This window comes from Cariama cristata, unplaced genomic scaffold, assembly GCF_000690535.1.
Source record: "Cariama cristata isolate BGI_N322 unplaced genomic scaffold, ASM69053v1 scaffold913, whole genome shotgun sequence".
NCBI lineage: Eukaryota > Metazoa > Chordata > Aves > Cariamiformes > Cariamidae > Cariama > Cariama cristata.
Window position 1 is genome coordinate 553 of NW_009608702.1, and position 21,312 is coordinate 21,864.

Consider the following 21,312-nt stretch of genomic DNA (forward strand, 5'->3'; position numbering starts at 1 on the left):
CTTAAAAGCATCCATGAAATGGCACTCATATAAATAACACCCACTTAAAAGGAGTGCTTTTTCTTTTTTGCACCCGTTTTTTCCAGAATGCAGCTGGTAAAGATCCAGTGTGTGCATGGTGCTGGGTTGGGTAGCCAAGACTAGTCACGTGGAGACCGTGACATGGTTTTTGCAATTAAAATTTCATCAAAAGTGAGGATTTTTTTGTTTATATGATGCCCAAGGATGCAAATAAAATGGGATGGGGTTTCCATTCCACCAATGTCTTATTTAATAATTTACTATGGTGCCTTTAACCTGACCAACTATGCATTGTTTTACAAAAGTTAAAGAATAACAAAGTACGTAATAATTCACAGTGGGTTGCAGGAAACCACTGCTGCTGCCAAAGACGTGTTCATGCAACAGTTACCAGAGTAAAACCCAGCTCTCTACAGTTTTTATACTGCCACAACTGTTTCCATTGGAGTTGGGTTTCTCACACAAAATGTAATTACACTAATGTAATTTGGATTTGTGGAGATAAAGACTATTGACAAGAACACCCTTTTACCACGGTGCCACAATGTTCATCTTTAGGGATTGCGCTCCTGTCACACAGCTTTTGAGCAGATGAGCCCTAAGCTTTAAAATAGTTGGAGAAATTGCTAGGACGAGTAAGCACACGGTGCTTTATGCTCTGAATATTGCAAATCTCAGGCTTGGATAAATGCATCCTGTAAGGTAAGAGGTTTCCGTGTTGAGGGAGCTTTGTTGCTCTAGACTTGCTCTGTTTCCAAAGCCAGGGTTTAGTTGCAAGTGCTGTCACAGCAGCTTTCTTAGTGGAGATCCTGAGCTGTTAATATGCTAGAGAAGATGACTTTCGGCTCATTAGCATCAAAAACCGAACAAACTTGCTGTGGCATGGCCCTCGCTGCAAGGTGACGAGTGAGATCCTGGGCAGGAGACAACAGATAGCTGCTGGGGAGATGCACGTGGAGCGTGCTACGGTCGGTTGGCCTGGAGGTGACAGAGCCATCACGCACGACTGGGTCCTGATGGGAATTCTTGGAGGTTGTGATGTTAATACTGATCAACACCTGCGCCAGGAAACTTATTTCAGGAATTACTAATGACTGAGATAAGGCTGTCGGTGGGAGGCGGGAAAGGACAGGGCTTGAAATTGCCGCTGTAATTCCTGATGGTCTGATTTATGCTGAACCCAAGTGCAGCCAGGTGCAGTCTCCTGGGATGTGAAAACAAACACACTTAGAGCTTTAAAAATGCGGGATATTTTGTAGCCTGGGACCACAGAAACAGTGCAAATAAAGCGGTACTCTCTCTTCAATTAACTTTATATGTTGAACCTTATTTCTTTTTTAAAAAAGTAAGAATTAAATGAAAAAAGGACTTTCAGTTTGGTCATTAATAAGTCAGTTAAAAAGCCTCAACCCGAACGCCAAAGGAGGTTTTGCTCCAAACTGGAAATGGCTGGATAATTGATTTATTCAAGAGAGAGCCAGGTGCAGAAGGCAGCACAGCTATGCTGTCCCAGACTCTAGTGCAGGGTCTCAATTTCTATTTTATCGTCATGAAAAATTCACCAGGTAGAAGAAAATTGTCCAGTGTGCCTGTAGAACAGAGTTAAAAACCCAAACCCCAGTTCCTCTAACTGCATCTTCTTGTTCTTTTGCAGGGCAAGCCTGAAACGGTGCAGAAAGCTGGCTTTATCAAAGGCCCAGTGTTCAAAGGCGTTGCTTCGAGTCGCTTTTTGCCCAAAGGCACCAAAACAAAGGTTAACCTTGAGGAGCAAGGAAGACAAAAGGTGTCTTTCAGCTTTAGTTTAACCAAGAAAACCTTACCGAATAGATTTCTGACTGGTCTCGGAAACGAGAAACAAAATGAAACTCAGAACTCCCCAGCAGTACCCCTTCAGACTGACTTTAACCCCAAAAGTAAAATGGACCTGGGGGATGCTGCTGGTTCAGCTGAGGAGTCTTCACCTCCAAAACCGAAGGTAGAATTAGGGAAGATCCATTTTAAAAAACATTTACTTAATGTCACAGCAAAACCACCACCAGCTACAGTAGCAACGCTGCCGCCACCGCCGCCAACTGCGGCACCGGTAACAGAACCGTTGGCGTTGGCCGCGGACTTTCCCTCAACGCCACCGCCGCCCCCGCCTCCCCCTCCGCCGACGGCGTCACCAGCAACATCGATGCCGGTTCCTGCAGCAGCAGCCTTGCCACAACTGCCGGTGACGCTGATGTCGACACTGTTGCTGTCGCCACCCGTGGAAGCTGAAGTCCCCACTTTGAAGGAGCCGTACCATACGGTACCTAAGGAGGCCTTGGAGCCGGACGTCAAGCAGGATGTGGTATCACGCGGTTTGGAAGAACGTGTAACTCATAACGTACCCGAGCAGACGGAAATAACTCCACAGAAGGAAGATTCCCATATTGGGAAAGAGGATGAGGTTTCCGACAGCTCAAAGGGTGCTCCCCTCTGCTCCCGGAGGCAGGGGTCGAAGAGGAAGTTCTCCCAGTCCGACGGCACGCTGCTGGGCTCTGAGTCCGACGAAGATTCGGTGAGGACCTCCTCCAGCCAGCGGTCACATGAGCTGAAGATATCCAGTACGGAAAAGGAGAGAGATCCCAGACGAAGCTCCACGTCCTTCAGAGGTGACGACCTGGGGAAGTCCTCCTCGCGCTCCAAGTCGGACAGGGATGAGAAGTACTCGAGCTATTCAAAATCGGAAAGAGATTCACGGTATGCGTCCTCCCGCTCTCGATCAGACAGAGACAGAAGGCGAAGCCGGTCTCATTCCCGTTCCCGATCAGATCGGGGCTCCCGAACGAGCTCTTCCTATTCGAGGTCGGAGCGCTCGTATTACTACGAATCCGACCGCAGGTACCATCGGAGCTCCCCATACAGGGAAAGGTCGAGATATTCCCGTTCGTACGCGGACAGCAGGGCGCGAGAGAGCTCGGACTCGGAGGACGAGTACAGGAGGACACATTCCAGATCGAGCGACTCGAGGCGTACGTCATCCCACTCCTCCTCCTCCTACAGAGACTCGAGGACTTCTTACTCTAAGTCGGACAGGGACAGCAAAGTGGACTCATCTCACGCCGACGCGGAGAGGAGAGGAAGGTCTTCTTCGAAAGCAGATAGAGATTCAAAAAGGACTTCAGAAAGTGAAGTAACCAAAAGGTGCTCTCCCCTTGATGAGCTAGGCTATCGAAAGGGGACATCCCATTCTAAGCCTGACAGTAATGTGAATTCCTCCCGTTATAAGTCCACCCCTTCAAAGACCCCCGCACCAAAGCCTGATAAATTTAAGAGTTCTTTCTGTTGTACAGAATCGATCGAAGAAATAAAACAGCAGTCTAATTCTCTAGATTTAGAGACCTCTTGTCTAAAAAGCAATGAGATCAGGGTGTCCATTGCGAAAAAATTTGAAAGGGAAAAGACACTTTCTCCATTGAATCAGTTAAACGATTCGCCTGCTTTTAAAAAGGCAGACGAATTGAAAGCGGGTTTTGCTAACTCAAAGTCCGAGGAACTTACCCACGACAGTGTTAAGGAACAAGAAACTTTAATAAAGATAAAGCACGATCAGTTAAGAGCGTGTTTCCCCATGGAGTTGAGTGTAAATGGGTCCCCAGAAGGTAGGGCTGATGGTCTGGCAACTTCCAGTGCCTCCAAAACAGAGGATGTCACCGCGTCTTCTGACGATAGCCTGTGTCGGTCGGAAGCGTCACCGGTCATGAAGACGAGTCCGTTGTATCCGTTGCCATCTAATGGGTTTGAGGGCACTTATGCATCTCAAGAGCAAGAGCCGGATGATTCTCGGGTCCAGTCCAGCGAGTGCAACAGTCTGTTTAGGGAATCGGAGGCTCCGATCCCACAGCAGCAAGGGGAAGCCACCCCTTTGCCCCTCGTGAATGTAGATCATACTAAAACTGTACTTAAGAAGCTGGATGATCAGGCAACTCCGTGTGACAAAACCAAAGAACCAGTTTTTTGCTACATTTCAGACGATGCCACCCCTGCTTTGTATCATTCGGAAGTTGAAATCGAAGCGGAACCAACAGATTTAAAAGTTACATCCGAGACTTTTCTGGACATGCAGGTAGAGCCGCAGACCGTTACGTGCGATTACGAGAGCACGGAGGATCACCACGCAAAGTCTGCCTGTGATGATGAACACGGCCATTCTTCCCATAAAATTAGCCTGGCGGTGGAGAGCTCGAGCAGGGATTCCTCCCAGGATGGCTCTTCCCTGAGGCTCAGGTCGGATCATGCCATGCCGGGGGAAAGCGTCTCTTCCAAATGGGACGTGCCGCCGCCGGGTGGACACCAGGAGCTGGTCCAGCATTTGGAAGCTGAAGAAATGCTCGAATTGGATAGTCAGCACGTTAGTCTTAGTTCGGCAAAAGGCAAGCCATCATTCAAAGATGAACATTCGTACTATTCCGAAGTGCCGCTGGAGCACCGCGGCAGAGGGGTCGTGGAAGAAAGTGCTGTTTCCACCGAGGGAGTTGGGCTGGATGATTTGAGGGTTCGGTGTCCCAGTGTATTGGCCGAGAAGGAAGAGGGAAATGAGCACTTGGTGGCTTCGGCTTTTCCAGGTGCCTTGTTTCCCTCTTGCGATGTCATTGTCACTGCAGAAGAAATAGAGACAGTAACTCAAGCCCCGACATGCGACAGCAGCGGCAACGCTACTGAATTTATTCCCGCTGGCCACGATGATTACTCCGACACGGGGGAGAGCGACAGCGAGGGGGGCAGCGAAGACAGTGATACGGAAGACTCTGATTCTGATGACGGCATGCCTCGGAAACGTCTGCAGTCTGTTGTGGTCATACCAAAGAACTCGACCATTGCAATGGAGGAGAGCAGCCCTGGCTCCTCACGGAGCAGCCAGGGCAACAGGCGTTTCTCTGACCACTGGGACGATGAGCGACCTGAGCCCAGTAGACCCTACTACGAAGAGAGATCAGAGAATATGGCGAGTAAAAGTGGTCCGCAAATAGAGAGCAGATGTTCTCCTAGAGGGATGGAGAAGAGTCTGGCAACTTCTACCGAGCTCAACTTCTACCGAGCGCAGCAGGAAGGATACGGAGGAGCTGCGGCCGGATCCATGCCAGGCTCAGAGCGACGGTGTTGACAGTACAAGTCAGGCAGACCTCACGGCAGACTCCCACGGCAAACCCAACCCGGACGAGAGAATAACATTGAAGGGGCTGATGTCCATTGGGAGACCGATCGGTCGACAAGACGAGCAGCCATTTTGTCTGCCGGAGAGTTTTGAGAGCGCTGATAAATCCCGACACCAGATGAGCTCTTCCAAGCCAGACAGTAGGCAAGGAAAGGGTGGGCTTAACCAGTCTGGCCTTGGAGACTTCTCCAGGCTGGATGGTTTTCATACGACGGAGGATCTGGGGGGTTTGGGCTGGGACTTTTCCCAGCCAGAGAAGCCCAGTAGCACCTACCAGCAGCCAGATAGCAGCTTCGGGGTCTACTCAGGCTACGTTTACCACCCGGGCTCGGGAGCGTACGGTGGCTCTCAGAGTTACTGGCAAGGCAACGGTTATTGGGACGTGAGATCTGCTAGTAGACCTTCTGCAGTTAATTATGAACGAATTCAAGGGCAAGTGCCGGATTCTCTCACGGAGGATCATGAGGAGTACGAAGAGGATGACCGTTGGGATGATGATTGCAAGCCTCATTTTCCCAGCCCCTCAAGTAAATGCCAGATGCCCGGGCAGAAAGAAAAAGGCTCGGTGCAGGCACATGAGATCAGCAGCAATTCGACCAAGGAGCCGGTGCCTGGTGGGGAGAAGAAGGAGGAGGTGAAGGTTTTGGAAAAAAACGATATGAAAGAACGAGGTCCACCAAAAAAAAGACGCCCGGAGTTGGAGAGCGACTCCGAGAGCGACGTGGACTCGAGGGGGGAGAAGAAGAAGGTGAAACTGGAGGGGGAACAAGTGGAGTCGGCGCCGCAGGACTCCTCCATGGTCGGTCGGTTGTGTATCATGGACGACTTCAGAGACCCCCAGCGCTGGAAGGAGTTTGCCAAGCAAGGAAAGATGCCCTGTTACTTTGACCTTATAGAGGAGAATGTGTACTTGACAGAAAGGTAACTTGATTTTATTTCTTTTTTTACCCTTTTGCTTTTCTTACCTATAGTGATTGTAGACTTTAACTTACATTTGGTTCTGTGATAGTGTGTTGGTTTTTTTTTAATGGCCAAATTGGCATAATTTGGAGGGATGAGGAGGGACATCGTGTTCCCTATGTCTGGCAAAGCTGCTTGTAGAGGAGATGACACTGGGCAAGTGTTTAACCCCCCTCCTAAACGGAAAACCCCAGTTGGGCCCAGGCAGGCCCTGGTGATGAGAAGAGGTGAAAGATGGGAGCGTATGGGGGGAGGATGATTTATTGATACCCTCTCGGTCGTCTTGCAGCATCCTCTTTGTCTAGCCTTGATTTGAGTATCAGCCAGGACTTGCACACCCGGGATTGCTGGCATCAGCACCAAGTAAACGTGTTATTCTTGTACCCGTGGTAGTTTGTAAGAGTAATCAATTTTTTTTCCAACCTTTTTGCTTTATTCTCTATTGTACACGGTTCGTCTGAACTTGGTGCAGCTATGTTAGAGCCCAGAGCTGTATAGCAGCATCACCTCGGGGCTTGCCAGATCTTGGCTGTTTGGTGTCCTCAAATACCAGCGTGCTCCCTCTCTGAAGACGCAGGGAGATCTGTCTGGGTGCGGGAAAGGTTTTGGACAAACAATCTGTGTTTCTAAAGGGTTTGGTTACTTGCGTGTAATTATTTGTCATCTCAGATGAGCTATTTTAGATCTAACAGATTGTAATTGGAAATATCAGAGGGGTAGCTATTGGCTACAGATTATCCTTTTCCCTTTTGCATTGGGATGTTGAACAGGATATGATCCCTGGAAAATAAAATCATCTATTTCTGAGCTTTAGGGGTGATTAGTAAGTCTGTTGCTTCAGGGCTCAACTACCTTTGTCCTTGCCAAAAAAGTACTTGCTCTGGCTTTAACGCATAGGTGAGAGCTCCTTATGAGCTTGTAACCAATTCTTATTCCTGGCACAGACTGTGATACGACCTTCTGATGATTTACGCCTATTTAAAATCTTGCCATTTCATTAACTTCATGGTCCTTTTTCATGTCGTGATTCCTCAAGGGTGGTTGAGTAACGACATTCCTGCCCGACCATCGGGTACCAAGCACTGGTGCTCGCCAGCAGCAAGGGCACCCGATGCGGCACCGGCTCGGAGGAGACGCTTCGCATGGGCCAACTTAAACCCGTGTTGGGCTTCATGTGTTGGGGTCTGAACGCTCAAGGCTTTGCCACGTCTTTTCTTCACTGAAATGCTTGGGGTTTTTTTTTATAAATGTGTTTTAAAAGAGATTCTTGATTCAGAGTCTGAATATTTACCACTTCTACGGAGATAAAACCTACTATTTATTTCAATCCAAGTTTTTTTTCTTACGCCTTTTTTTTGTCTTGTTGGAATCCACTCTCCAAAGCATTTCCCTAATCGTCTCATGGCAACTAAAATATCAATTAGAAGATGCCTTTGCTGCCCTACCTTTTCTGTAACTATGGCTTTCTTGTTTTCTTTTTCATCATCCTATTTGACAGTAAAGCAGAGGTTTAAGTAGCTAAACCCTCCAATTTGCTTTCTTAAAAGAACGGTATTTTAAAATGGTACGTGTGCTCAACTAGTGGTTTATATGTTAATATTTTAGAATATTTTTTTGTTCTAAAATATTAGGCCAGGTTTTCTCCTGACCTTTGGATCAGTGAAACCAAGTAGGCTATTGCAGAACAGCTGAGGTTGGAAGGGATGTCTGGAGATTGTCTCTGTAATTTTACATATGATTACAGAATATAGTATTTCATGAGACTAGTCAAAGTTCATCCTTTTAATTTAAACCTTAGAACTTGTGCTGTGCGGTGAGAAATCCTCTGTCTAGAAAAATCGGGACTCAGTTTTCTGGGAATTGGTTTTTTGTATGGCAAAATGAAGGAGTTTTAGTCCTTTGGGTGTAGGTGCACGTCTACATTGAAAGTAAAATTGGATTGCGGGCATTGAGGAGGAGGAAAAAAGTTAAATATCCTGGGATCTTTTTCTGAGAAATCATCTTTTGTGATCACAAAGTCATCACCTCCCACTCAAAACAAAGCGAGTGTCCTTGGTTACCCCTGTACCTTCTTGTGGTAGTCCAAAGGTAATCAGTTGATATGTCCAGTTTCTACAGAATAAATTAATTTCCTCCAGTAACAACTGGTGAATACCAAGGAGTAATTTGTCTACCCAGATGCTGTCTAACCTGTATTTCAATGGCTTGTCTTCAATAGGAAGAAGAACAAATCTCACCGGGATATTAAGCGAATGCTGTGCGAATGCCCTCCTCTCTCCAAAGAAGAGCGAGCTCAAGGGGAGGTTGCCTGTGGAGAAGACTGTCTCAACCGCCTGCTCATGATAGAGTGGTAAGGAGCGTTCCGTGAGTTGCCGGAATTGGGCAGCGTTGTCCGTGAGATGATTTGGGAGTCCCTAAAATAATCCAGACTTTCCTGGGCGGTGGCAATGAGCTGTCTGTGCATTCTGATTTTCACTGGCTGGTGTGGAGTGATCTTCGGAGCCTGCACACCAGCATTTAAGTCTGACCTTAGATGGTCTGCAGGAGGCTAGACCTGAGCAACCTCCTGGTAAAACCTGCTACAAACGCCTGGAGTCTTCTGCTTCTCAGCCGTAACTCTAGTCCGTGGTAAGCATGGTTGGAAGGAGTCCGAAATGCAAACGTAGCTCTACTTGAGATCATTATTTCCTCTCGTGTCTCCTTTTGCATCTCTCTCCTCTCCCCAGAGCCTCCCCAGGCTACGGCTGTTGTCTCCTCTTCCCTCCTGGAAGAGACTGGGAGAAGAGGGAGCTGCTGCTCCGTGTGAGCGGGAGGAAGGGGACAGGGCGCTCAGTGGGATTCGGCCCCTGACACAAGGATTGTCACCAGCTGGGGTGGAAGGAGAGGAATTACCTGGCAGAAGCTCTGCCCTTTGTTTTTTATTTCATAGCCCACGCAGTAGGCGTAGGGGAAGGGGATATCTTGGGGGAAGACCCTATAAAACACGGGGAGAAGAGGCCAGTTCATCCCATTGTGATGATACGACATAGAAGTACAGTGGCATTTACATTCCAAATGTTTTTTATCTTCCTTCCAGAAATAAATTGTCTGCATTTGCATGTTGACAGTCAGATGGTTATGCTTTTTATAGCAAAACACGTTTGAAGGTTTTACACTGAATTTATTATAGTTACTTGGTATCTATTTCCCATCTGAGCCGTTTCTGTTACCGCTGGGAATTGATTTGTTCCATTTCCTTCCATTAGTTCTTCCAGGTGCCCAAACGGCGACTACTGCTCCAACAGGCGCTTCCAGAAGAAGCAGCATGCAGATGTTGAAGTGATCCTCACTGAGAAGAAAGGCTGGGGGCTGAGAGCTGCCAAAGATCTGCCATCGTAAGCCTTTGCTCTTCGAATGACGTCCTCGTGCTATTTTAGTCCCTCGTGAAGGGAAAATAAATTGCTTGCGTTTTCTTAGTTTCATTGACATTAGTAGATTTGCTGAGGCTCTTCCAGCTTTAAATACTGTCCTTGTCCTCCGTCAGGTGTCCCTCTTAGTGATCAGAACCTGTGTATCCACTAATTGTGTGTTAGAGCTCCCACTCTGGTTTTGCTCTCCTCTCTTCCCATTAGGGTTTCTGACAGTCTTGCTGTGGCTTCATCTTGTGTTTAATCTGTCTTCCCTTCTTTCTCTGTCCCCACTAGACGGTATCAGAGGTGCACACGCTCCGGTTGTGTCTCCTCTTCTTCTCTTCCCACCTCTGCAAGACTGACCTTCTTGAGTCCTCCTCCTCCTCCCCTTTGGACTACATGAAGATCCCATGGGGCTCCTTCCTCCCTCGTTAGCCTGTTGTTAGTTAACGGCTGTACTTCTTGACGTCAGCCGTGCTTACAGACCTGAATCTGTCTTTGACTCGTCTCTGTTTGGCTGAAACCAGATGGTGTTTGCCTATTGTGCCTGGATCAGTGCCTATATCGACACCGTCTGGCACAAAGAAGCTGGTGGGACTTGAACTCGAGGGCTGCATGGTGCTTAACCCCATCGGTCCCTTCCTAGGTTGGCAGCAGGATGGATGCCGATATTTTGGGAATTTTGGTCCTGTTTGGAAACTATTGCAGTCAAAAAGTGAGCGTGGCTGGGTAGAAGAATAGTGCTGGGTACGTTTTATCCTACAGGTGTGTGTGCAAGGAGCAGATCTGAGATGGGAATGCCTTCTCCCAAGAAAGGGGGAGTCAAGGAGTTGCCTTCTGCCTTGCCGAGCGGGTGCTTTCTCCTACTCCTGGTGGTAAAAAGAACTTTAGGTGAGGCCACGAGAGGAGAGAGAGGAGCGAGGACATTCAAAGAGCTGCTGGGACCTGAAGCAGAAGGTGCAGTGGGAGGAACAGGAGGCAAAGCTGGGGTTTGCTGGGAGAAGGGAGCAAGGTGGGATGTGTCTCCAGGTCAGAGCTGCTGCGATAAACTGCCACATTCCTACGGTTAGCAAGACCCAGGTGGATTTTTCAGACCTGACCATTTGTGTGCGGGTCGTGTGGGTGTGGGTGCCCTCCCAGATCCACACAGGGTGAGCAGAAGTCGGTTGTGCTGCTCTGCAGATGGACGACAGAGTTAGTAGAAGAAATTGGCCGAGCGTCCTGCCGTGGGGAAGCAGGACTGTGCGCTCAGTGTTTCCCCAGGCTCCGCTTTCCATCTCACAAGGCTGTAGGATGGGCACGGTGAGTCCGTTCAGCCTCAAGCGCACCAGAGACTGAGCTTCAAGACAGTCTGCCTCGAACTTAATTGTGCAAAGAATTTCTGTAATCGGAATATTTTAGTGAGTTTCTGTAGAAACTATGATTTTTTATTTTTTTTTCTTCTGTTGAAGACAAGAGTTTTGAGGAACCCAGCAGTATTTCCGACACTTAAGAAAGCTGTGGGTCCTACGGCAGAGTTTTTTTACTGCTGTATCGGTTATATGGGACACAGGAAGATACGGGGAAGAGTTTTGATTGCTTTAGAGAGGTATGCCAAGTTATCTAAAATGCAGTGAAAACAATTCTGCGTTTTCAGCCCAATGTGTTTAACCGAGAGCGCCTTCACACTGTGTTTATGTAAAAGATAACAGCATTAAGTGATTGTTAAAACGAGTGAGCGCTCTCCATCACTGTTCTGTTGCACAGCAGCTGTATCGAAGAAGAGAGTGAGAATTGTGGCATTTTCTGGTTCCTCATTTTCCAGATTTGCCAGATAACGTGGGGAGTGCCTGGTGCTGCTGGACTTAACCTTGGCAAGAGAAGGGTCCTGTTGTTTTTGGAATAACGCGTCCACAGGAAAGTGATAGCGATGGGGACTGAAGCAGTGCTGCTGCCCCGTATGGAAATATCAGGTCCAGTTGTATTTAAAGTTTTAGGAATTTCTTTTGAAGACAGGGTCTCGAGGTTGTAGTAAAGTTATGGCTGATAGCTAACAGCTCACCATAGCAAGCATCATGTCTGCTAGGGGGGCTAGGATCAGAAATGTTGAGAAAGATGGGAAGGAGATCATGGTGTGAAGACCATCTTGGGTAAGAGGGTAAATAAATCAACGAGAGCAGCGAAAGTATCTACTGCAATTGGCCTGTGCCTGTCAGGGGCTTTGGGTATGGTTCCTCAACACTTGATATGGTGACTTCAGTCTGGGGCTGGCTGGAATATTGCTTTTATTTCTGCGTGCGCTATTCTGAAAAGCAGTTGTTTGGAGAGAGTTTCACAGACTGGCAGAACGTTGCTGTGGAGCTAAAGCTTGTCTTGGGAGAAGACGACCTTCTCTTGGTAGTCATCCCACCAGAAGACAGCCTGTGGATGGTCACAAATCCAGTGAAGGGTGGAGAGGTTGTACACCCAGAAAGAGACTCGTCCCACCTGATGTGGCTTTGTTCAAAGAGATTTCTAGCTCAGCTCTCCTCACTGTCCTGCCACTGCACCCCTATTTCCCAGGCTTGGAGTTTTGCGGTTGAGAATTTGAGGGGAGCTAACCCAACTAAGCAACAGGTCATCAGAAGACCGTTGCTGATACCTTCACGTTGGTGTCTGCTAAATACAGGCTGGGGAGGCATCTAGGAGAAAGAGATGGCTGAGTTAGAAGCTGAAGGAGCAGATTAGTGTACCAGAACCTTTTTTTGGGTGGACACGGAGATGGGGGAAGATGAACATCATTTATATATGTGGGCTGGAAGGCCACCACAGGACAGTATGAGGGGCTGGGATTAATGATGGGAAGGAAATGGGTGAGCGATACCTGCCCAGAACACTGAATGCTAGGTCCAGGTGGAGCTGGGCAGGAGCTTTTACTTTCCTAGTGCTCTCCTGGTTAAGCATAAGGAAAGAGATGAAGGGTTCAGGGTGCTATTAAGCAAGGGAAAACTTGGGGCAGATACCAAGAAAGCTGTATCACGATGTGTCTTGGTAGACTGGAGGGTTTAAAGCCCGCTGCACTGCGGAGTGCGATCTGTGAGGTTTGTGGCTGAGTGTAGGGGTAGCTAGTTCTTCTCTTCCATATCTGTTTTGAAATTCACCTTTCCAGCAGTTAAAAAGGATATTTTATTGCCCCCTCATTTCACCCACCAGACCAGCAAGGTGCAGACAGGCTTTCCATTTCGACTGAGGAAAACCACCTGCCAGCACCTTCTCTTAACACTCCTTATTTCCCTCTTCACATCGCTCACAAGGTCTTGTTCTTCTATAGAATAAAGCCTGCTCGAAGGGGACCTTTGTTCTTGCATCTGGGCTTTTCGCTATGATATTCCTACCCATGTGAGAGCATAAAAAAGTAAATGAATCAGAATTGCCTGAGATTAAAGCATATAATAATCGTAACTGCACCACCAGGATGACCAGGCTACAAGTCGTATTCAGAGAGCCCATCTCAACAGCGATTCTTTTCTGTTCCTCGGTGTTTCTCGCTTGCGGCTAAGCGGAGTGATCCTTTTTTCCTCTTGGGCTTTGCAGCAACACTTTTGTCTTGGAATACTGCGGAGAAGTGCTGGATCACAAAGAGTTCAAAGCTCGTGTGAAGGAATACGCCCGGAACAAGAACATTCACTATTATTTCATGGCCCTGAAGAATGATGAGGTGAGCAGTGTGATTGCTGTGCTTGGCTTCGGGGGAGGTTGGCTGGGCTAAGCCCTGGTTACGTACAGCACCAACTCCCTGTGAACCCACCAAGCGACGTCCGGAATGTTTTCCTAAAGAAAAGAAACTTTGGGTGGCTTTGTGTTGTCATGCTTTACTTTTTTATTTTTTTAAAAATTGCCATTGCTCAGTTTCAGCCAGGTTTGACAGAAGTCTGGTAGCTTAAGTGTATCCCAGTGTCCTTGGAGAGGAGAAATTGTCCTCCCAAGGGAGTATGGCCCATCCCTTCTACACAAGCAAACTGCTGTGAGAGGGAAACCGTGTCTGTGTCCTAGCCTGGGGAGATGCTTCAAGCCAAACTCAACCTGCTTGAATGCCCAAGTAAACGAGTCTAGAAGACGCACCAAGAAACCGTGTTTCCTTTTTTCACTTGCTCACAGGGCTACATTAAACTGGGACACTTGTACCCTACGTGCAGGATTACTGTCATTGAAATATTTATACATCGAAAGTTCTTAATTATTTATCTTTGCTTCAGCTCTATGGGATCGTGGAGCTGCGACGCAGAGAGCGCAGCTTTGCTTTGGGCAACGGGCCCTCCCTCGCTGAGAACAAAATGTATAAATAGAAATTTAATCTCATATTCTGCTTGTCTCTTCTGTCAAGACTTTTTGGGTCTGGGTAGCTTTACAGTAAACAAGCTAAAAATACTTGGAGCGCTTTTTTCCTCTTTTTTTTTTTCCCCCCCCCAAAGTGAGCAATTTTTGTAGCTGCTGTGGGATTGTGATGTGATCACAAGGGGGCACAGAGGAGTGTTTCCACTTATAAAAGGGAGGACAGTGATTCAGGAGACGACCTTTCTATTTGACTGTGATGTGTGTGGCAGAGATGTTCGGTTTCCTCAGCCCTCGTGGTCATTGTACCATATATCAGAGGGTCAGAAACAGATATTAAAAATTCAAGATCCCCGCCCAACTGAAGAACCCTGTATTAACCTGCAGTGAAAACTAAGAACCATGTACCAGTTGCTCAGTACTCTTCTTTTTTAGGAGGCACTCAATACCATTATAAAACCTGTTCTCCAAACCAAATAAAGTTGATAGCTGGAGCAGGAAAGGGTGATGACTTCTACGTGGGTTGTGTTCAAACCCACGGCATTCGTAGCCATACTGCTTCGTATTTCTGCCTGGTGCAGAGGGAGGGAGGCTGTTTCGCTGTATTTATTGTGTCTTTTCAGATAATCGATGCTACCCAGAAAGGAAACTGCTCTCGTTTTATGAACCACAGCTGTGAACCGAACTGCGAGACACAAAAGGTAAACTGCTGGATCAAAGCCGCTGGCTTCCTACTTCCTCTGCCTTGCGACTTAGCAAGCTCAGAGTGAAAAGCATTTCTCCTTTATCTTTACGTCTCTTTGTTTTTTTCTTTTTGGTTGTTGTTGTAACTTAGTGAAATGGAAACAGCTACCTTTGAAATGGGCAAGTACTGCCGATCCAGTTAGCAAATTTTAAATTTATCGGCCATGCTGTTTGAAGGATTAGTCTTGTTAATTTAAAGCAAAACCAGAGCCAAGCCTGGCTTTTGTAATACCTGTTATCATCTTCTTTTTTCCTTGCTTTAGTGGACTGTGAATGGGCAGCTGAGAGTTGGATTTTTCACCACCAAACTAGTACCATCGGGCTCAGAGCTGACGTTTGATTACCAGTTCCAGAGATACGGGTACGTTTCAACTCTCTCTTCTTAAGCTGCTGGAAATGGGGTTTTGTGAGCCTTGGTGCAACGAAAAAATCCTGCTCTGAAGCAAACCATTGCAAAGCCTCGTCTGACAGAGCAGTTGTAAATTGACTGGAATTCAACTGTATAAAAAGCTACCTGGGTAAAGTTTCTTCCATTTCCAACACAAGAGATTGGGAGAGGAATTTCCTGTTGATTTAGTATGTCTTTTCCAGTGTCACTTTATTGCCTTTTTGTTTCACTTCATACCACCTCTCCCCAGTGGAAATTTCCCAGATAATTATCTTGGCTGTTTCTTTCCTCTGTCTAATTATTAATTACCCAAGCTCCAGACTTTGCAATACTCTTAAATAATGCCTCTTCTTACCCACCCACCCCTGTTTTACGACTTTGCAAATACTTGCAGAGCTGTAAAACCCCAACAGATAGCCCGTTCTCTCTTCCTGTCCGACTCCAGAAGTGCAGGTGTGCAAAGCATGGGCTTTGGCTCCTTTCTTTAAACCTGAGCCTAATATTTTTATATGACTGCTTGTCCAGGTGTATGGCGAAGTATTTCACTCTCTCTATTGCGATGAGCACAAAATAGCATCTGACAGACTTGAAGCAATCTGTAATTATGAGATTAATTGTAGATCCATTTTATAATCCCTAGGCTTTTTAACTGAATACAGTTGTGTGAGCGTCTCTTCCTTTTCCTTCTGGATCCTGTCTTCTACAACACTAGGTCTCCTTCTGCAAGCAGGAGAATCAGAAATTGATTTTTAGTTGCATTTTAAAATTATTTGTGCTAAAGTATCAGATGCTGTCATGTAGTTTTCTATTCCTGGTGCAAACTTGCAGGAAGGCAGGCCGGCTTAGCCTCAGCCTGTCTGATTTGTTAGCTTCAGCAAGGCCTGTTTGGTTTCTAGGCACGTGGGAATATCATTAAAGCTGGAGAAGGTCATATAATATGCGATTTATACACCCATAATTTTCTTTCTGTCTGTATATGGCTTAGTCAAAATCTTCAGGGTTTAGTATTGTGGTCCCGTTAGGGCCTCTCTGATGGAGAATTATTTTGCTCTGTTGATTTGCTTCGATACCTTGCATATGAGTTCAGTGAATCTAGTCTCGTCTTGCTGGAGTTTTCCAGCTCTGATCTCTTGATTGTCCTTCCTGAGCTCAGGTTCTGCTTCGTAGAAGATGCAGCAGTTGAGCTTCCCTGGTTCTTGCTGCTAGTGCTGCAGAGCCGCTTTCCTCCAGTGGATTACGCACATTTGAAAAAAACCAAAACCCAACCCATTCTCCCAAGCAATTGTGGCATACAGTTTAATATTTGTGGTATGTCAAGTAGAAAATACAGAAGCTTTGTAGAAATATTACCTGAAGATAATATAATTTATATCTCTTCTAATCTCCACGGTTCTGTAACCGTGCAAAAACACATCTTCCACCTGAATCTTACCACTTCCACAAATCCTCAGCCTATTCTTTATTCTGTTTCGAGCAATAAAATGCAAGCCTTTTTTCCTAATGGATATATAATCCTGATTATATAGCCATTACGAAAATTAATATCTCAGTTGCAACGTGTGGTAAGAAGTTAGCAGTCCCAACAGCCCTGCCTTTTCCTTGCTGGTTCTTGGTTCTTGACCTACAAAGAGCCTGGAAGTGAAGCAGGCTTTGGTGTCCTGCTGAGACAACGTGGGATCACGCTAGCTGTGTAAGAAAGACTTTGAATTTTCAGTGGCCAGAGAGGCCTTTCCATGCGGAAAAGTTCCCATCCCTTTCTTCAGGGGATGCACTGAAGAGTAGGGTAAATTAACTCGCTGTGGGTGCAGTTGATCCGTTATTAAACTGCTCTGTTGCTTATGCCCACCAACAGCAAAGAGGCTCAGAAATGTTTCTGCGGCTCGGCCAACTGCCGGGGTTACCTGGGAGGAGAGAACAGGGTCAGCATCCGAGCCGCCGGAGGGAAAATGAAGAAGGAGCGCTCCCGTAAGAAGGACTCGGTGAGTCTGATTCTCCCCTGTATGTGTGCGTGTGTTTATTTCTAAGAGTAGCAGCACCCAAGGGCTGACCCTGGCCTTCATCTTCTCTCTGTGAGTCTTCAGGTCACCTCTGTAGTCTTCTTCTGTGGTCAATGACTCATGATAACCTCGAGGTTCGGTCTTCTCCATGGATGTATTTGTATCATTTTATTTCACAGGAGCTTTAGTTAAATTGGTGTGTTTTCTTGGAGCTTTTCTAGTTAAAAGTGTGTTTTCTTGGAGCTTTAGTTAAATCAGTATTTCCTTTCTCTGAGTTACTTGGCACGAAGTCCCACCAGAGAGGGATTTTCACAGGTACGATCTCTGGTCGTCAATACTGCATGCTACTAAAAAGCGTGCTAAATTCTATGTGGCTTTAAAAATTCGGTTTGTGTTGCATGATTTTTAAATGTCGGTGAAAGACGGGCAATACCGGCTTCACCATTTAGGACGTTACCTGAAATTTGACAGCTGAAAGGGTGCAGATGTTTGCCGTCTCTGGGCTGGGATGTGAAATTTGAATCTCTTAATTGCTTTGGCCTAGAGGCACGTTCTGCTTCCAGGAGGAACTTGTATGAACATGTGTTGCGTTTGCACTGACTTCAGTTACAGTTGTGTTTGCAGATGGACGTGAATGAAATATGTAACTTAAATCCAGATTTTTTTTGTTTTAGTCTTTTTATACCTTTTCACGCATGTAAACCTCCTCGAGTGATTCTGTGAACCTGCTCCCCATGTTGAGTTTCAGGGATGGGTTCATGTGGTACGAAACTGTGCAGAGAAGTCTGAGCGAAGCAGTCAAAAGGAGTTTTTCCTGGGTGCAAGAAACTGCACTGGCTCTTTTTACTTCCTACAAGATGTAATTCTTCTGTCCATGAAGATAGAAACCTCTGTTCCTACAGATTGAGATTTTGTTACCCAGTCTTCTGGGAGAAGCTACCTTTAAAAATGCCAGCTCTGTTTTTATTTACTGTATGGGAGAGTCAGGAAGCCAAGAAATTATTTATAAGTCGTTTAGAAGGTGTTTTAAAATGTGAATTGGTGGCACTGAGCAGTAGGCTCAATTATGAACATTGATATTTCGGTGTCCACGTGGAGAGGAATACACCTCTGGTTGTAAAGTTTATAAATACCCGTTAGGCATTTAAAGTAGTAAATCTATCTGCAATTAAAGAGAATTCCTCCATGCACGTCTGGTTTCCTATGTGAAAAGATAAACTTAGGACTGGGAATATTTTGGTACGCACACCTGGACTTCCCTCCACGCTGCGTTAGATGTATACATCTAAAATGTGTGCCGTTCGTTAGGGGAGGTGGATGTTGGAGTCGGGGGATTCCTGCCCGTTGCATGTGTGCCAGCCACCTCTGTCCCCAGTATAAACAGAACTGGTGGGAACAGTGCGCTCTTGTGCAGGATTTGAGGTCTGAAAAAAAACCCCATAATAGGCCAGATAAAAGAAACTCAACCGCGTTGAGTCAAATTAAAGCCAGGCTTCTTTGCCTTATGGGCAAATTGCTCGGGAGAGGCTTCTTCTGGCTCTCAAAGCCAAGGGAAGGGATTGTCTCTGCCATCGGGTAGGATGGCGTGAGGCAGGCACGACCTGAGAGTTGTTTTTCTTTGTCCGTGGTAGGTGGATGGGGAGCTGGAAGCGTTGCTGGAGAACGGAGAAGGTCTTTCTGATAAGAACCAAGTTCTCAGCTTATCCCGGCTGATGGTTCGGATTGAAACGCTGGAGCAGAAGCTCACCTGCCTCAAACTTATACAGGTGAGGAGCACCCAGCTGAAGGGGAGGGATCCCCGTCCTGTTAAAGCAATGTCCTTGGAGCCCTCGTGAGAGGAAAAGGGGGAAGGTGGAAGGAAGCATCCCAAGTGCGAGCCGAGCGGTTCTGCTTGCTTTATAGATCGTGTGTAATCTCCACCCTTTGCTCATGTTATATTTGGTGGAACTTGCCTGGGCGGTGATGCAGAATGCCCATTTCTAAATAAATTCCTTGTACATAAGGGTTTAGAGTAGTTTGCCAGCTTAAAATCATAGCTGTCTTATCTCCAAGATTACCCTGCATTTCTACCTCTGCCTGAGTGCAGATGAGTTGCGGCCAGTTTTCTGGGCAATCCATTACCGTTAAGTTTTATTCCCCAATATGAGCTGTGCACCAGGTAACGGTTATAATGGTTCTGCCGCACACGTTACTGCTCCAAACCCCGCAGTGAGGGCCACTTGATTTACATTAGACGTGTGCTGATCTTGGCAGGTGCCTAGTTCTGGCTTCTGCAATGGGTTTGGCAGGGTACCTAAGCCCAGTTGAGCAGTTAGCCACGTTAGCCTGTGGAAATCAAAGGGGGTTTTTTGCCTGTAAGTCTCTGTCCATTCCCACGGACTCTCTCTGACTTTGCCTGATCCAGAACACGCACTCGCAGTCCTGCCTGAAATCCTTCCTGGAGTGTCACGGCTTATCTCTCCTCTGGATTTGGATGACGGAGCTGGGCGATGGGAGAGGAAGCACTGCAAACAACCTGAAGTTGCAGCTGGAGGTCAGTAATTCCCTCGGGTTTAAAGCTTTCCTAACAGCTTTGCTAATTGCTCAGAAGGAAACATAATGATTTTCCTTTCTTTTTTAATATACATTGTATATGCCAAGCATTCATGGAAACAAACTCAGAACTAGAGCCTTAAAACTTCTGCTTTAAGGGAGATCCTTAATATATGGAAAGAATTTGCTGTTGTGGTTTTTCTTAGATTTCTGAGTTAACGACATGAGCCAGACTTAAATAAAGATTGTTGCCGTTGCTGTTTATTCCATACTGGGAGTTTGAGGTATTGATGGTCTGAAGTGAAACTTTAGTATTTCTGTTTTCTACATGCACTTCGGCATTACATGCAAAAAGACCTCTGGAAGTTCCTTTATTAAAGACGCTTCTACAAGAAGGTTGCTGTGCAGTTTGGAGAGGCGCACACCATGCTGCATCCCGCGCAAGAAAACAGAAACCATGTGAGCTCTAGAGCTCAAGGTGCCTCTTCTCCTGACTTCTTTGTTTTTCAGAAGTGGCGACAATCCTCTCCCAACCATGCTTCCTTAGCTCAGCGCTTTTTTTTTTTTTTTCTCCAAGCTGGTACTTTGCATTTCTGAATGAGTCATGTCCTACTCATGCCTTTCTCCTCTTCAGCACCATGGGTTCAGGTGTTCCCTCTGAGAAGTGGGTGCTGTTGGTAGCAGAAGATGAGGAGCTGCCTACGTGTACTTTTGTGAGCTTTCAGCTCTTGGAGTGGGATGAGGATACCTGAAGGTTTTTGGAGCCCAGCTCGATATCGGGCCTAATAAGACAGTTTCGGCGCTTCTCTCAAAGCGCCTGTGCCGCTGGTGGTGAGAGGGACAGCAGATCTATCTGCCCTGCAGTGTCTCCTATGAGAAGGTCACCAGTTCCACCGTGTAGTCCTCATCCATCCTTACTTAGACAAAGTTTTGGCTGTAGATACTTGGAAAACTCTGATGCTGTTGGGTTAGAGGTCTCTGCTGTTAAGTTAGAGCTTGCTGACTTGTAGGGTTTGAATAAACCGGGCTTCATCTGCTTGCGCTGTGCAGAGCGTGTTGTTGCTGATGGGCCACGCGCGTTTCGTGCAAGGCGTGGATTCAACCGATGCCTCCAGTTTTCTCTCCTCCTGATGTGATGTGGCTTTTCAGTCCTTCTAACCAAAGCAGAAGTGCTTGACAGCTGCTGAGTCAACGTTCCTCTCGCCCCCGTCTTGGTGTATGGGGAGGCACTGCTCGCGAGGCTGCAGAAAGATCTTTTGAGACCAAATCTACAGGGACTGAGTTAATCTGTTGCAGTAAAGCTATTCCCCTTTGGGACTGCAGTATTTTCTTCTTTGAGGGAGGTAGGATCCATCCCACTTTATACGTGTTGAAACTGTTGCTCTGAGGGAGTCTCAGGTCTGGATTTTTGTACATCTGGTGCCTACCCTGTTTGCTCCCTGACGTATAGGTGCCGTGGCATTGCAGAGCTGCTAGGTAGCTCACCTCGGACTCGTCTTTGGCCTCTAGCTTTGGAGAAAATGATGGTCAGGTTAAGGTTAGACTCTGTTTTTCCCCTAAAATAGATTCAAGCACTTGACTTCATTATCTCAAACCCAGAGGTGTTCCCCCTGAGCTTCAGGAGGCAAACTGGCTCGCTGTGGTCATGGTGGCTTTGTCTCCACTCTCGATGCAGCTGGTCACAAGACCCTGTCAACTTTGGTGGGGTTTTGTGGATTGGATAGATTCTTTTAAAATCTGGGTAATGCTTTACTGGGTTGCAAATGAGGCTTGTGATAGGGGCCAGACCACACTTTGCTTCGCCCCCCC

At 46.7% G+C, this 21,312-nt stretch overlaps 1 protein-coding gene across 1 annotated transcript in view; it reads left to right on the forward strand.

Moving 5' to 3' along the window:
• Positions 1 to 1,675: 1,675 nt before the first annotated feature.
• Positions 1,676 to 21,312, forward strand: part of SETD2 (SET domain containing 2) — a gene marked incomplete at both ends in the record, with an annotated part of 41,438 nt that continues 21,801 nt past the window's right edge. The window contains 10 exons of the mRNA XM_009697217.1: positions 1,676 to 5,056; positions 5,088 to 6,124; positions 8,382 to 8,513; positions 9,409 to 9,537; positions 13,105 to 13,228; positions 14,466 to 14,543; positions 14,850 to 14,947; positions 16,827 to 16,953; positions 18,603 to 18,737; positions 19,376 to 19,504. Coding sequence (XP_009695519.1) covers positions 1,676 to 5,056; positions 5,088 to 6,124; positions 8,382 to 8,513; positions 9,409 to 9,537; positions 13,105 to 13,228; positions 14,466 to 14,543; positions 14,850 to 14,947; positions 16,827 to 16,953; positions 18,603 to 18,737; positions 19,376 to 19,504 — 5,370 coding nt within the window. The remainder of the gene's footprint in view (positions 5,057 to 5,087; positions 6,125 to 8,381; positions 8,514 to 9,408; positions 9,538 to 13,104; positions 13,229 to 14,465; positions 14,544 to 14,849; positions 14,948 to 16,826; positions 16,954 to 18,602; positions 18,738 to 19,375; positions 19,505 to 21,312) is intronic.